Below are 14256 nucleotides of genomic sequence, written 5' to 3' on the forward strand. Positions count from 1 at the left end.
TAAATAAAAGTAGTCTCAAATCACAACTGTAGTATATAATTTGGGTTTGTGACTCTTAGCACTAACTAACTGTTGCACAAAGGGTTCAAAAATGCTGTTAACTTGTAAAATATGTTTGTCGAGATACACTTGTGATCCAAGATGAATTGTACAAAGGTTGAAAATGTGATCAATAGAGTTTGTAATTGTATAATCACAGAAACACTTGTTAATTTCAGGTTCTGTGTCTGTCTGTTATAAGAGTAATCCTAATACTGAATGCATTGTGAGCTATGAACAGTAAATAGTCAACCATAGTGAGTGAGTCAAAATTGAGTTATTATTATTATAGACAGAGTCACGGATACATAATTAAATGAAGTAAAAGATAAAAACAATTATTCCATCAAACTCTCTCTATTCACGTGGTGGCGCTATATAGATTCCATTAAAACGGTCAGTTTTGATTTTAGCGTCCATTTACCAGACCCCACCCGACCCGCTCCACCACTTTTGTTCCCACACTTAAACGACATCGTATCTTCACCACCCTTAATAACCGTTGCCACACACAAATTACTATAATACCCTCACCTTCTTCATAATCAATTCGAATCCATTTTCCCACCACAGTTATACCAAAACTCTCTCTTCTCTCTCTCTAATGTCTCTTTCAAGAAAGCTTCTTGTTCTCTTCTTCACATGGATAACAGCTCTATCCATGGCGAAACCAATCTTCGTATCATCCGATAACGTGAATTTCACATTCAAATCCTTCACGATTCGTAACCTCACTTTCCTCGGCGATTCACATCTCCGAAACGGCGTCGTTGGTCTCACGAGAGAGCTTGGTGTTCCCGATACAAGCTCCGGTACAGTAATCTACAACACTCCGATCCGTTTTTACGATCCTGATTCAAACACCACGGCGTCTTTCTCCACTCACTTCTCCTTCTCCGTTCAAAACTTAAACCCAGATCCAACCTCCGCCGGTGACGGACTCGCTTTCTTCCTCTCTCATGACAACGATACTTTAGGAAGTCCCGGTGGTTACTTAGGTCTCGTTAATTCCTCTCAGCCGATGAAGAATCGATTCGTCGCTATCGAATTCGATACTAAATTGGATCCACATTTCAACGATCCAAGTGGTAATCACGTTGGTTTAGATGTTGATAGTTTGAACTCAATCGCAACTTCAGATCCTTCGAATTCGTCTCAGATTGATCTTAAATCTGGTAAATCGATCACTTCTTGGATCGATTACAAGAACGATTTACGTTTATTGAATGTGTTCTTGAGTTATACAGATCCAATCGCAATCACGAAGAAGCCAGAGAAGCCTCTTTTATCAGTGAAGATCGATCTTTCTCCGTTCTTGAACGGTGAAATGTATGTAGGATTCTCAGGTTCAACAGAAGGAAGCACAGAGATTCATCTGATTGAGAATTGGAGTTTCAAGACTTCTGGGTTTCTTCCGGTGAGATCGAAATCTAATCATCTTCACAACGTTTCAGATAGTTCTGTGAATGATGATCCTGTGGCTATACCGAGTAAGAAGCGGAAGCATCGACACAATCTTGCTATTGGACTTGGTATTTCTTGTCCGGTGTTCTTCTGTTTAGCTCTCTTGGTGTTTGGGTACTTCACTTTGAAGAAATGGAAAAGTGTGAAAGCAGAGAAGGAGCTTAAGACTGAGCTTATCACAGGTTTAAGAGAGTTCAGCTATAAAGAGCTTTACACAGCTACAAAAGGGTTTCATTCGAGTAGAGTCATTGGAAGAGGAGCGTTTGGGAATGTTTACAGAGCAATGTTTGTTTCCTCTGGGACGATCTCTGCTGTGAAAAGATCGAGACATAATTCAACCGAAGGTAAAACAGAGTTTTTGGCAGAGTTATCGATCATTGCTTGCTTGCGGCACAAGAATCTTGTTCAGTTGCAGGGTTGGTGTAACGAGAAAGGTGAATTGCTTCTTGTCTATGAGTTCATGCCTAATGGAAGTCTTGATAAGATTCTGTATCAAGAGTCAGAAACAGGAGCTGTGGCTCTTGACTGGTCACATAGGCTGAATATAGCGATTGGTTTGGCTTCAGCTTTGTCTTATCTTCACCATGAATGTGAGCAGCAAGTGGTTCACAGAGATGTTAAGACGAGCAACATAATGCTTGACATAAACTTCAATGCAAGGCTTGGCGATTTCGGTCTAGCTAGACTCACAGAGCACGATAAGAGCCCTGTCTCAACCTTAACAGCTGGTACAATGGGTTATTTGGCACCAGAGTATCTCCAATACGGCACAGCGACTGAGAAAACAGATGCTTTTAGCTACGGAGTGGTGATTTTAGAAGTTGCTTGTGGGAGAAGGCCAATAGATAAAGAACCAGAGAGTCAAAAGACAGTGAATCTAGTGGATTGGGTTTGGAGATTGCACAGTGAAGGAAGAGTTCTTGAAGCTGTGGATGAGAGATTGAAAGGTGAGTTTGATGAAGAAATGATGAAGAAACTGTTGCTTGTGGGTCTTAAATGTGCTCATCCAGATAGTAATGAGAGACCATCAATGAGACGTGTACTTCAGATACTTAACAACGAGGTTGAGCCAAGTCCGGTTCCGAAGATGAAACCTACACTGTCTTTCTCTTGTGGGTTAAGTCTTGATGATATTGTTTCTGAAGATGAAGAAGGAGACAGCATCGTATACGTTGTATCTTAGTATAACCCTTTTAATTCTTTCGTTTTGATAGATATTTTTTTGATTTGATTTGTTTGATTTTGTATAATACTGTGTATGGCCTTTGGTTCAATGAGTTTCTATTGAACGATTAGGTTTATGTTTTCATATAAACCCATCTCAGAATCTAGAACAACAGCTCATTTCTAAATAGGGAAAGATTAACAGAGCAATCAAAAGCCAAAACCCAGTTTTCAAGATCATTAAAGATTTGATAAAAGTTACGTACCTTACTTGCTAGTGAAGAAACCTTGTTGAAGCAATCAGAGTATCTATGAAGATGCATAACATACGCTAATGACACGATCACATAACATGGCGCTATGCACGATGATGGTGGCAGAAGGAAAGAGAGCACACTCCCGACAAGGGCAAAACTATCTTTTTGCTAATCCCAGGTTGTGCTCTCTTTCTTCTGTCAACATTTCTTTATCTTCTTCTCCAGGAGGAATTGAAGAAGAAGAAGAAGAAAAAGAGTTGTGACGTGCGGCGTAAGTAAAGCAGTGACGGTCGCTCTGTGACTATCATTTATAGCGAAGAGGAGTTTACTGGATACAACCGGTGATAAGAGGTGGAGACCGGCTATAGTGTGTGATAGAAAAACGAAGCTGAAAATGGTCCTGAGATTTCTTAGAGTCATGAATCTGGAAGTTTCTACAATATTAGAGATTCTCCCTTTCACTCTCTTACCTTTTCGCTTTCACATTTAATTATATTTTCAATTTTAATTTTTATTAAATTCATATAATACCACTTCAAATAAGTCGAGAGTACTAGATATTTCACTTAAAAAAAAGTTCCAACTTCTTTTTCTAAGTGAGACCAGAAATAATGAATCCAATGTTTTGGTTTTGAAGCTCTTTTTCTTGTTTGTAAAATTGTTTTGAAGCTTTTATATGGTATAATAATTAGTTGCTATATAATAATTTTAAAGTTTCTTGCAATGGTTTTGAGCAAAAGACCTGTAATGGTGATAAATTATTATTGAGGTGGATTAAAATCTCGCACGCGTGAAACTCGGAAGTTGCTATCACCTAAATGAACAAGGCAAAACTTTAAGTCGTCATCGACAGCTCAACTACCCCTACGCTCCTGACGTTAAATCTCAGCCGTCCGTTTGCTTGAGAACTCGCTAGTTACAGGACCCACTAAATTAGGCACGTGTTGATTTAGATTGACACGGTTGAGTATTATAGGCTTGCACCAGTAGGCCCATTTAATATGAAACAGGCCTTTCTAACTTTTGGCCCAATTACGTTTCCAGTTTGTGGCGAGAGAGAGAGAGGAGAAACACAGCGAAGGAGGGGAAGCAGTTTGAATTGACTGAAGAAGCAGCCATGTCAGGTTTCTCGAGCTTAATTTCTTATAGAAACGGAGCAATCTCTCTGTTGCGTCTTAGTTTTTCGAAATTCAGATGTTTCTCTCGAGTAAGGTTTTCTTGTGGTGCTGTAAAACAGTCGATACGAGATGATTATGCTTCTCACGAACCATTTGGTGTCTCTGGTGAGTTTCTCTTCTTTATTTGGTTGCTTCATATTCTTATTGTGTTTCCAGAGTTATTTCAAAATCAATTCAATCTGTACATGTATAGTATATAGCAGGATTCTGATTAGAGGTGTAAAAATTCAAATTTTAGAACTGTAGAGTGGAAATTTTAGTGGATTTTGCTGAAATTTGAGTCCTATAATGTTTTTTTTTCCTGAATATTTTAGATGGGTTTTGCTAAAGATTTGAAATTTTTGGGGGTCTATGAAACAGGATTTGATATGGAGAAGAGCATATATAACATTCTTACCATTGACCGTTGGGGATCTCTAAATCATATGGACTATAGGCAGGCTCGTCTTAGACCAGTTCATGGGAAGCTGGCTTTGAAGTTTCTTAAATGGGTAGTGAAACAGCCTGGTTTGGATACTGACCATATTGTTCAGTTGTTCTGTATTACTACACATATACTTGTTAGAGCGAGAATGTATGACCCTGCAAGGCACATCTTAAAGGAGTTATCTTTGATGAGTGGGAAATCAAGCTTTGTTTTTGGTGCTTTGATGGCCACTTACCGGCTTTGCAATTCAAACCCTTCGGTTTTCGACATCTTGATTAGAGTATATTTGAGAGAAGGAATGATTCAAGATTCTCTGGAAATATTTCGCTTGATGGGTCTTTATGGATTCAACCCGTCTGTATATACTTGTAATGCAATACTAGGTTCCATTGTAAAGAGTTGTGAGGATGTGTCAGTCTGGTCTTTCTTGAAGGAAATGCTGAAAAGGAAGATTTGTCCTGATGTGGCTACCTTCAATATACTAATTAATGTGCTCTGTGCTGAAGGAAGCTTCAAAAAGTCGTCTTATCTAATGCAAAAGATGGAGAAGAGTGGTTATGCGCCAACTATAGTTACATACAATACTGTGTTACATTGGTATTGTAAAAAGGGAAGATTTAAAGCTGCTATTGAGCTTTTAGATCACATGAATTTGAAGGGTGTCAACGCTGATGTCTGTACATATAATATGCTTATCCATGATTTGTGCAGAAGCAATAGAAGTGCCAAAGGTTATTTGTTGCTGAGGGATATGAGGAAGAGGATGATTCACCCCAATGAAGTCACGTACAATACACTTCTTAACGGTTTTTCTAATGAAGGAAAGGTGCTCATTGCTCGTCAACTTTTGAACGAGATGTTAACCTTTGGACTTTCCCCAAATCATGTTACTTTCAATGCTTTGATTGATGGACACATTAGTGAGGGAAACTTTAAAGAGGCTTTGAAGATGTTTCATATGATGGAAGCAAAAGGTCTTATAGGTACTGAAGTTAGCTATGGTGTACTTTTAGATGGGTTGTGCAAGAATGCAGAGTTTGACCTAGCAAGAGGCTTTTACATGAGAATGAAGAGAAATGGGGTCTGTGTTGGGCGAATAACATACACTGGAATGATTGATGGGTTATGCAAAAATGGGTTTTTGGATGAAGCAGTTGTTATGCTTAATGAAATGAGCAAAGATGGTATTGATCCTGATATTGTCACATACTCTGCTCTTATAAATGGATTTTGCAGGGTGGGGAGGTTGAAAACTGCTAAGGAGATAGTATGTAGAATTTACCGAGTTGGTCTTAGTCCAAATGGCATCATCTACTCAACCCTGATATACAATTGTTGCAGGATGGGATGCTTAAAGGAAACAATAAGAATTTATGAAGCTATGATCCTTGAGGGCAATACTCCAGACCATTTCACGTTCAATGTACTTGTTACTTCGCTGTGTAAAGCTGGTAAAGTGGCTGAGGCAGAAGAATTTATGCGTTGCATGACAAGTGATGGTATTCTTCCTAACGCAGTTAGCTTTGATTGTCTTATCAATGGGTATGGAAGCTCAGGTGAAGGGCTAAAAGCGTTCTCTGTATTTGATGAGATGACCAAAGTAGGTCATCACCCAACGTTCTTCACATATGGTAGCCTGCTCAAGGGATTATGCAAAGGTGGGCATTTGATAGCCGCAGAGAAGTTTCTGAAAAGCCTCCAAAATGTCCCTGCAGCTGTTGATACTGTAATGTGCAACACACTAATCACTGCTATGTGTAAATCAGGGAACTTGGACAAGGCTGTCTCACTTTTTGGTGAGATGGTGCAGCGAAGCATTCTGCCTGACAGTTTTACTTATACCAGTCTTATATCTGGGTTATGTAGGAAGGGCAAGACCGTTATTGCCATACTATTTGCTAAGGAAGCTGAGGCTCGAGGTAATTTAGTTCCCAACAAGGTGATGTATACCTGTTTTGTGGATGGTATGTTCAAGGCTGGCCAGTGGAAAGCTGGTTTTTACTTTCGGCAGCAAATGGATAAACTTGGCCTTACCCGTGATGTTGTCACAACAAATGCAATGATTGACGGTTACTCAAGGATGGGGAAAATAGAGAAGACACATGACCTACTTTTTGAGATGGGGAACCAAAATCAAGGTCCTAATCTAACTACCTACAATATTCTTTTGCATGGGTATTCAAAGAGGAAACACGTATCAACAAGCTTTATGCTGTATAGATCCATGATACTGAGCGGCATTTTACCTGACAAGCTCACATGCTATTCTATTATTCTTGGGATTTGTGAATCCAACATGTTGGAGATTGGTCTTAAAATCTTGAAAGCATTCATATGCCGAGGTGTTGAAGTTGACAGGCATACGTTTAACATGCTAATCTCCAAGTGCTGTGCAAATGGAGAGATCAACTGGGCATTTGATATGGTTAATGTCATGACCTCTCTGGGAATCTCCCTTGACAAAAATACTTGTGACGCCATTGTAAGTGTCCTCAACAGGAACCACAGATTCCAGGAGTCTCGCATGGTTTTGCACGAAATGTCGAAGCAAGGGATATCTCCCGAGAGTAGGAAATACATTGGTCTGCTTAACGGTCTCTGTAGAGTGGGAGATATAAAGACTGCGTTTGTGGTGAAGGAAGAGATGATAGCACATAAGATATGTCCGCCTAATGTAGCTGAGAGTGCAATGGTGAGAGCGCTTGCAAAATGCGGTAAGGCTGACGAAGCTTCGCTACTTCTTCGGTCTATGCTGAAAATGAAGTTGGTTCCGACTATTGCTAGTTTCACTACTCTAATGCACTTGTTTTGCAAGAACGGTAATGTTACAGAGGCCCTGGAATTGAGAGTTGTCATGAGCAATTGTGGGCTGAAGCTTGATCTCGTGTCGTACAATGTATTGATTACTGGACTTTGCGCCAAAGGTGATATGGCAATTGCATTTGAACTCTTTGAAGAGATGAAACGAGATGGATTTTTAGCTAATGTGACTACTTACAAAGCTCTCGTCGGTGGAATACTTTCCCAAGGAACCGAATTCTCTGGGACTGATATCATCTTGAAAGATTTACTTGCAAGAGGATTCATAACAGCCATGAGCTTGTCACAAGATAAAACCTTGACAATGGCCATGGAGAAGCTGAAGGCCTTGCAAAGTAACAAGAAGTAATAACATCAGAACAAGCTTAAGAGTAATCATATGATCAACTTCCCTCAGCAAATTAGTGTTAACGCTTATCTCAAGCATCTGTTTCACTGTAGCACGGTTCGTTCTGAATCCTAATATCTGTTACTCTTTCTGAAATCCTTATAAATCCTTACATATTGTATTTTCTGTTTTCCAGATGATATTGCCGTTTTATCACCGTGAAGAGCTGGATGTACAGAGTAATGTTCACTAGAGCCAAACACTCCTTGAACATTGTCTGATTCACAGTATGCGTCTTACTCATTCTTCTCTCTGATTGACAATAAATTACTCATTTCACAATGATTATCTTACTTTCTCTTGTTTCATTGACAGTTCTTGATGTGCGTGCCAGTCAGTTCCAGAAGCTTAAGCTTGTACTGTTATACAGAACAAGACAAGCAGGACAGTGAAGCTGCAACCTTACTGGCTCCTTTCTCTGACAGATACAACTCAAAAACTTCACCAAAGGAGACTGTGATTGAATCTCTTAAACTTCCAGGTGGGTTTATAAACGCTGTCTTTAACTCCACTTGCATTAAAGATCTTGTTTGTTTGTTGTTTCTTACATATTTGACTCTCTGGCCAAGTGTTTCTTTACAGAGACAAAGCAGGAGGATGAACAAGCTCTTAATAGCTGGAACTGTGTTGTCATTTCATGTGCTGAATTCACCTGTAATCAATCTGGACTGACCAAAGATAATGGTTCAGGGAAAAATGATGCAGAGCCATGGAAGCAAAAAAAAAAAGCTTCTTCTGTGTCTTTGAAGAATCTTTTTGATGAATATGTCGGAACAACGAGAAACTAGTTGTTGTGTTGGGATGGTGTCTGATGGATCTTGATGCAGACAGAATCTAACAGTTAGTCAGATTTGCATCACTGGATTTGTTCCATTTTGCAGTACCCACTCGTGAGCCTCCTGTAACACAAATAGTATTATATGTTTAAATGTGTTGATTGTCTGTTAGTCTGCTAACACTTTTATTTTACATCAAATATGTAACATGTTTAAGATCATTATTATATCAAAATCTGGTTACACCTATTAGGAATAAACAAAATACTTTGTACAAAAAATTGTCGCAGCTACTATTCAACAAATTAATTATTAAATTGACCAAATCTGTATTGTTTATTGTTCTAACATACTATACTTAAAGATATAGAAGAACTAAAACATGAATCGAACTAGTGGATTAAGATATAATTAGTTTGGTAAAATTGGTAGATGAGTGACAGATGACATTTTAGATTAAGAATTTTGTCATACAAGAGGAAAAAAAAAAGAAGACAATTATTTACTTAAAAGTAATCATATTTCATCAAACAAATGGGCCACTTGATTAAAGTCTAATCTCTAATTACAATGAACAACTAGTTTCATCATTTGACTAAATCTTTTCAGATTATCTTTTAAAAAAAAAAAAAAAAAACTGAATTTGAAAAAATAAGGTTTAGGCAATTGATATGTGTATGATAATCTATTAAATAAGTAATAAATAAAAAACTTTTTTAGCTGAAAAAAAGAAGAGAATTAATGCAAAAAGACAAAACAGTGCCAGCAAGACACTTGCTTTGCATTGGTCTGAACCAACATATATGCTCTCACAATTAACAGTCGTTAGCCAGCTCATCTTTCCGTTTAAAAAACAAAGAGATACACGTCAGTTGGGACCTCTAACTCCGTTTATATAAACCGTTACAGACACACCGCACCGAGAGAGATAATAAAAGAGAAAGAAGAAGCAAAAAAGAATTTTTAGAATAAAAATCAAAAAAGGAGAGAAAATTAAAAAAGTCTCTCTTTTTCTTTTTTCTTCTCCCAGATTCTCTCTCTCTTGTTCTCCGATCAAAAATATTTTTCTCTCACTTTCCTTGGTTTTCTCGGCGGCTTCTTCTCCTCTATTTCCCCCAAATCGTTTTCTCCATTTTTCTTGGGATAAATCTTCCTCCTTTCTGCAGACGCCATGTCGGTGCGTTTCAATCTCCTCTCTTTTAAGATTTTTATATACATATGCTTGAGAACAGTTTTGAATTCGATTTGTTTGGTTTTCAGAATTTTAGTTTCGTTTTGGTGAGTTAGATGATTCTGTGTTTCATTTTAGTGGAGGGTTTTTGTTATATGAACCTTGTTTGTGGAAATCTTAGATATGAAATTGTGATTCTGATGAGCTATTGTCTTGTTGTTGAATCTGATAATCCTTATTCTGGATCTCGGGTTTTATTTAAGTTTTGAACTTTTTCTGAATTTGATTGATTAAGCTTGATTTTGTTTTTGTTTTTTAGAGGGGTTGATTTTGGTTTTAGCGTAGGTTTTGATTTAAGAGTTTCTGATTTTGGATTTGAGATGAAATAGGGTTGAGAAAGAAAAGTTGTTGTCTTATGTTAGCTTTATCTTTTTTTCTCAGATTGTTCTTTGATTCATTGATAGTGAAAGAGGCATGAATATTGTGTGACATTGTTTATGGACAAGCAAAAGTTCTTTTTGCCTTGTGGATTTGTTTGCTTATTTAGAGACACAATTGAAATCCACTACTTTCAAACTTGGGTTTATTATTTTCTCACCTAATCAAATGGATAATAAAGTTGTTAGGAACTTTTCATTTCTCTTATGGTTTGGTTTTGGTTATCTTTTTGACTTGTGGTGTATATTGTTTGCTAGAAATTGGAAATATGATTAGTTTGGGCAAATTGTACACACCATTTTCTTGATTCTTGATGATGGAAAAGGTTTCATTACTTAAAGTCCCCATTCGTATTTACTCGGTTGATGCTTTTTTCGGTTTATCTTTGCCTCTTCTCTTTTGTGTGTGATCCCACCTAAGACTTGCTTAGCTTACAATGAAGAAAGGCTTATCCTTTATCCTTTCTTTTATCGGATGTTGTTCTTCTTTTTTCAGGAGTTTTGAATTTATACTCATTTTAGATAAGCCATACACTTAAACACATGGGAATAGACAATGAATTCATCTAATTGGCAAGATTGAACTTGTTTATTGATTTCACCATTTGGTTTTATATGAACAACAGGACAAAGGTCGTCCCTTGCCGAAATTTGGTGAATGGGATGTGAATGATCCAGCATCCGCAGAAGGTTTCACAGTGATATTCAACAAAGCTAGGGATGAGAAAAAGACCGGTGGCAAACCCGGATCACCCGGTAAATCCAGTGAGGGTCATGCTAAGTCTGGAGGAGGAGATCCTAGTAAACCTCAGCCTGTAAGTTTCTTCTTCTTCTTCTTCTTCTTCTTCTTCATCTTTTATCTCCCTAAGTTGAAATCTTGATCCATTGTCACACAAAATGGGCTCTTTTCTTTGGTTTCAGAAAAAATGGCTCTGCTGCATGCAATCTCCAGCTGTGGACTCTTGACAGACACAAAGATCTTGACAGACACAAAGATGGATTTGCTTGCTGCCCAAAGAATGTCACAGTGCTTACACATTTTATTGTTTTTCTTGAAATTACCCACACAAAAAAAAAAAAAAGTTCCTAAGATGGTTTGGAGCTTCACCACCTTTAGTATCACGATTATGATTCCTTCTTTGAAGTTGTTTGTTCTTCTTAAAATGCTGTAAAATCGTGTTGCCACTTTATTGGAAAAAAAAAAGGAAGAAAAAAAGAAAAACACAGTTACTGTGTCTATATGTAATGATTCTCTTGGGTCTTTTTGGTTTTTCTTTTATTTTATGGTGTCTTTTTCCTTGATTTTTAAATATATTATCTTGGGCTCAATTTTGTTTTTTTTCTCTTAGTAAAAAAATCAAACAAGTTTCATTATTACATAAGTAGAAAAGATAACTAGTAGTATTTGACTAAAAATTGAAACAAAGTCAGCAGTAATTAATTAAGTAGGTGATAGAAACCAAAAGTCATAAAATCAAAACCATGAAAGATATTTATAAATTTAATTAAAAAGATGAAAACAGCAAACAAGAACTTGATAAATCATAATTGCTGTTACACAAGCTTATACAAAACACACTTGAAGTTGGAAATCTTGATGGGCTTTTACTAAGCCCATACTGGATTATAGCTAAGCCCTTCATCGATAACTGGAGACCGTTCCGTGAACCTGAAAACAAAATGATTTATCTCGTTTTCAATCGAATATAAAATAAATTTGATTTTCGTTTTATTTCGTTCAAACTTCAAAGTGAGAAAATCAGAAAGAGTGCATAAAAGTTTGTGATGATCAAAGCGATCAACTTATATGTACTCAGTTCCCACGGGAAGAATAAATGGGAACAGAAAACTTAAAGGTTTAAAATTTAATGCCTTAATGGTATGCTTCAAAACTCATCTCCAACATTATTGTTTATCTAAAATTTAATGATATGATTCATCTGTATCTACATCACTGACTGTATTTCTGTGCTTACATGTGTATATATATTGCATGTAACTAGTCAGTTAAAAACAATCCAACCGTCACAAGTAAAAGTGAAGAGATGTCGACGTCTGACAAGAAACCGTTGATTCCGTCGTCACATATCAAAAATCAGGTACCTGAATAAATTTTGCCATTATATATGCTAAAAATAAGATAATAGTAGTATTTGTAACTCAATATTGAAAAAGAATCACTTTTTTTGTCATGCTATTGTGAAAACAAGAACTTTATCAAACACAAGTTACTTAGGGCGGTGTATTGGAACTAGGATTTTAGAAAATTTTGGGTTTTTACTAAAATCATCTGTTATTGAATTTGTGATTTTCAATTCTCTTCTCAAATCCAATGTTATTGAAATTGAGATTTCAATAAAATCACTCACAATCTCTTGTTATTCAAACTATAATTTCTAAACTTGATATCAAATCAACTGTTATTGAAAACACAACTTTGTTTTTTTTAAAAAGCCATAACATTGATTTTGGGAGACTTTGGATACAATTTTACATGAGAAATTCAATTAAAGAAATCACACCTTGAGAGGTGTTATTTGGAAAAAACTTCTTTTAACAAAATAAACATAAGAGAAGTTGTCCTTTCACTTTCTCATTCTCATCGTCAAAAGTCAAAACAAATCTGTCACCTTTTTTTTGTTCTTCACTTGCAGAAAAAAAAACAAAAGATTTCAATGGCAAATCAAATTCATTACCAACAAAATCTCTCTCAGTTTCAAGTTTTTAATTTGAAGTCCTAATACAAAAACATAAACTTTTTTTATAACCACAACACACCATGATTTCTTTATCTTTTACCACAAACAACGTTGAACGTGTTGTAGAGAGAATCCAATTTTTCTATTTTTTTGTAAAACAACGTTGCAAAGAGATCCCAAATTTTCTAGACAATGTTGGAGATAAGTTTTTTTTTGTAAATCCAGTTTTCCTATTTTTGTTTTAAAAATCTCACCAAATCATCCAATATTATCTCTTAAATCTCACCAAATAACAAACTAGTATTTCCTTTTCTAAAATGAAAATTCTAACAATTCCACCAAAAGTATCCTAAAAAATCACATAACTTTCTCAAAATCCAAAATTTCCTAAATTCCACCAAATCCACCCAAATCTTTAATTCAATACACCCCCCTTAGTGACATGTATTTTGGAGATTTTGCAAGCCAGCAAAAAATTCATTGAGTTGAAATGTTAATTCGTGTTTGGATTTTAGATTTTTTTTTGTTGTTTTTAATATATTGACAGAGAAATACATATTTTCTATTAAGTTATAATTTCTACAATACTTTTCCGAACATAAGTTTATAGTATCTTTTATATATCGCAAAAATCATAATATTTAACCGCCCTAAAAATTAAGATGCGTATAACATGTTAAATTTTTTGTAAATATAATAAAACAGGATGACATATGTGTGTACTTCCGGATTAAGAGGGACGTTGAGCTTCGTAAGATGATGCATGCATATTCCGCAAAAGTTGGAGTAGAAATGTCTACTCTAAGGTTCCTCTTCGATGGAAATAGGATCAAACTCAATCAAACTCCCAACGAGGTATATATTAATAAAATTACTCCAATAATGTATGAATCAAGTTGATAAATTAACAAAAACGATTGCAGCTTGGGCTTGAGGATGAAGACGAAATCGAAGCATTTGGTGAACAACTAGGAGGGTTCAGCTTCTTTCATCACCATTAAGAGTATATTAACGACATTAAAAGCCGTTAGAACGGCTTACAAAAGATCAATAATGTAGTCTTGTTTTAGTTATTTTCACCTACTTGTTAGTACTACAAAAGTTGGTTATTTATCAATGGTAAAAAGCCTTGTTTGAAAAATCGCTAGGCGCTCGGTATGGGCCTAGCGATTAATCGAAAAATCGGATTAAAATCGGGGATTAGTTTTAGGGTTATTTTAATATTTTAAAAACATATTAATCCAATATTGTTTTCAAATTGCAGTAAACACATAAAACTGTATTTTTGAGATAAATTTTTATGATTTTTATTACAAATTTATGATTTTTATTAAAATTTGAACATAAGTTATTGTAAAACATCACAAACTCCCAATTTAAATGATTGAATAACAAAAATAAAAAGTTTTTTTATATTTGCAATCTAAAAATAATCG

At 35.9% G+C, this 14256-nt stretch overlaps 4 protein-coding genes across 6 annotated transcripts; all 4 read left to right on the forward strand.

The window, feature by feature from the left end:
• Positions 1 to 557: 557 nt before the first annotated feature.
• On the forward strand, positions 558 to 2818 carry LOC9300487 (probable L-type lectin-domain containing receptor kinase S.7). Its single transcript, XM_002864365.2, has one exon. The coding sequence runs from the start codon at positions 644 to 646 to the stop codon at positions 2684 to 2686; it is 2043 nt and encodes a 680-aa protein (XP_002864411.1). The 5' UTR covers positions 558 to 643; the 3' UTR covers positions 2687 to 2818.
• An 885-nt stretch (positions 2819 to 3703) lies between these two features.
• On the forward strand, positions 3704 to 8778 carry LOC9300488 (pentatricopeptide repeat-containing protein At5g55840). Of its 3 annotated transcripts, none has more exons than XM_021015638.1 (5): positions 3704 to 4198; positions 4463 to 7794; positions 7874 to 7964; positions 8053 to 8218; positions 8320 to 8778. In XM_021015638.1, the coding sequence occupies exons 1-2, from the start codon at positions 4042 to 4044 to the stop codon at positions 7696 to 7698; spliced, it is 3393 nt and encodes a 1130-aa protein (XP_020871297.1). In that variant the 5' UTR covers positions 3704 to 4041; the 3' UTR covers positions 7699 to 7794; positions 7874 to 7964; positions 8053 to 8218; positions 8320 to 8778. The 3 variants fall into 3 exon arrangements, with proteins under 3 accessions (XP_020871297.1, XP_020871296.1, XP_020871295.1); XM_021015637.1 differs by having other exon boundaries at positions 3705 to 4207; positions 8307 to 8778; XM_021015636.1 differs by having other exon boundaries at positions 3705 to 4207.
• Positions 8779 to 9443: 665 nt separating this feature from the next.
• On the forward strand, positions 9444 to 11433 carry LOC9300489. Its single transcript, XM_021015544.1, has 3 exons — positions 9444 to 9690; positions 10748 to 10936; positions 11043 to 11433. The coding sequence occupies exons 1-3, from the start codon at positions 9685 to 9687 to the stop codon at positions 11085 to 11087; spliced, it is 240 nt and encodes a 79-aa protein (XP_020871203.1). The 5' UTR covers positions 9444 to 9684; the 3' UTR covers positions 11088 to 11433.
• Positions 11434 to 13492: 2059 nt separating this feature from the next.
• On the forward strand, positions 13493 to 13863 carry LOC9300490 (putative small ubiquitin-related modifier 8). The gene is made up of 2 exons (XM_021015423.1): positions 13493 to 13675; positions 13744 to 13863. The coding sequence occupies exons 1-2, from the start codon at positions 13577 to 13579 to the stop codon at positions 13819 to 13821; spliced, it is 177 nt and encodes a 58-aa protein (XP_020871082.1). The 5' UTR covers positions 13493 to 13576; the 3' UTR covers positions 13822 to 13863.
• The last annotated feature ends 393 nt before the right edge of the window (positions 13864 to 14256 follow it).

This window comes from Arabidopsis lyrata (assembly GCF_000004255.2).
Source record: "Arabidopsis lyrata subsp. lyrata unplaced genomic scaffold ARALYscaffold_8, whole genome shotgun sequence".
Taxonomy (NCBI): Eukaryota; Viridiplantae; Streptophyta; class Magnoliopsida; order Brassicales; family Brassicaceae; genus Arabidopsis; species Arabidopsis lyrata.

Bases quoted from the DNA above. Each gene is read 5' to 3' on its own strand.
- LOC9300487 (XM_002864365.2), top strand. From the start codon at position 644: ATGTCTCTTTCAAGAAAGCTTCTTGTTCTCTTCTTCACATGGATAACA.
- LOC9300488 (XM_021015637.1), top strand. From the start codon at position 4,042: ATGTCAGGTTTCTCGAGCTTAATTTCTTATAGAAACGGAGCAATCTCT. The intron at 4,208-4,462 runs GTGAGTTTCTCT...TCTATGAAACAG, and splicing joins CGAACCATTTGGTGTCTCTG to GATTTGATATGGAGAAGAGC.
- LOC9300489 (XM_021015544.1), top strand. The intron at 10,937-11,042 runs GTAAGTTTCTTC...CTTTGGTTTCAG, and splicing joins ATCCTAGTAAACCTCAGCCT to AAAAAATGGCTCTGCTGCAT.
- LOC9300490 (XM_021015423.1), top strand. From the start codon at position 13,577: ATGATGCATGCATATTCCGCAAAAGTTGGAGTAGAAATGTCTACTCTA. The intron at 13,676-13,743 runs GTATATATTAAT...AAACGATTGCAG, and splicing joins TCAATCAAACTCCCAACGAG to CTTGGGCTTGAGGATGAAGA.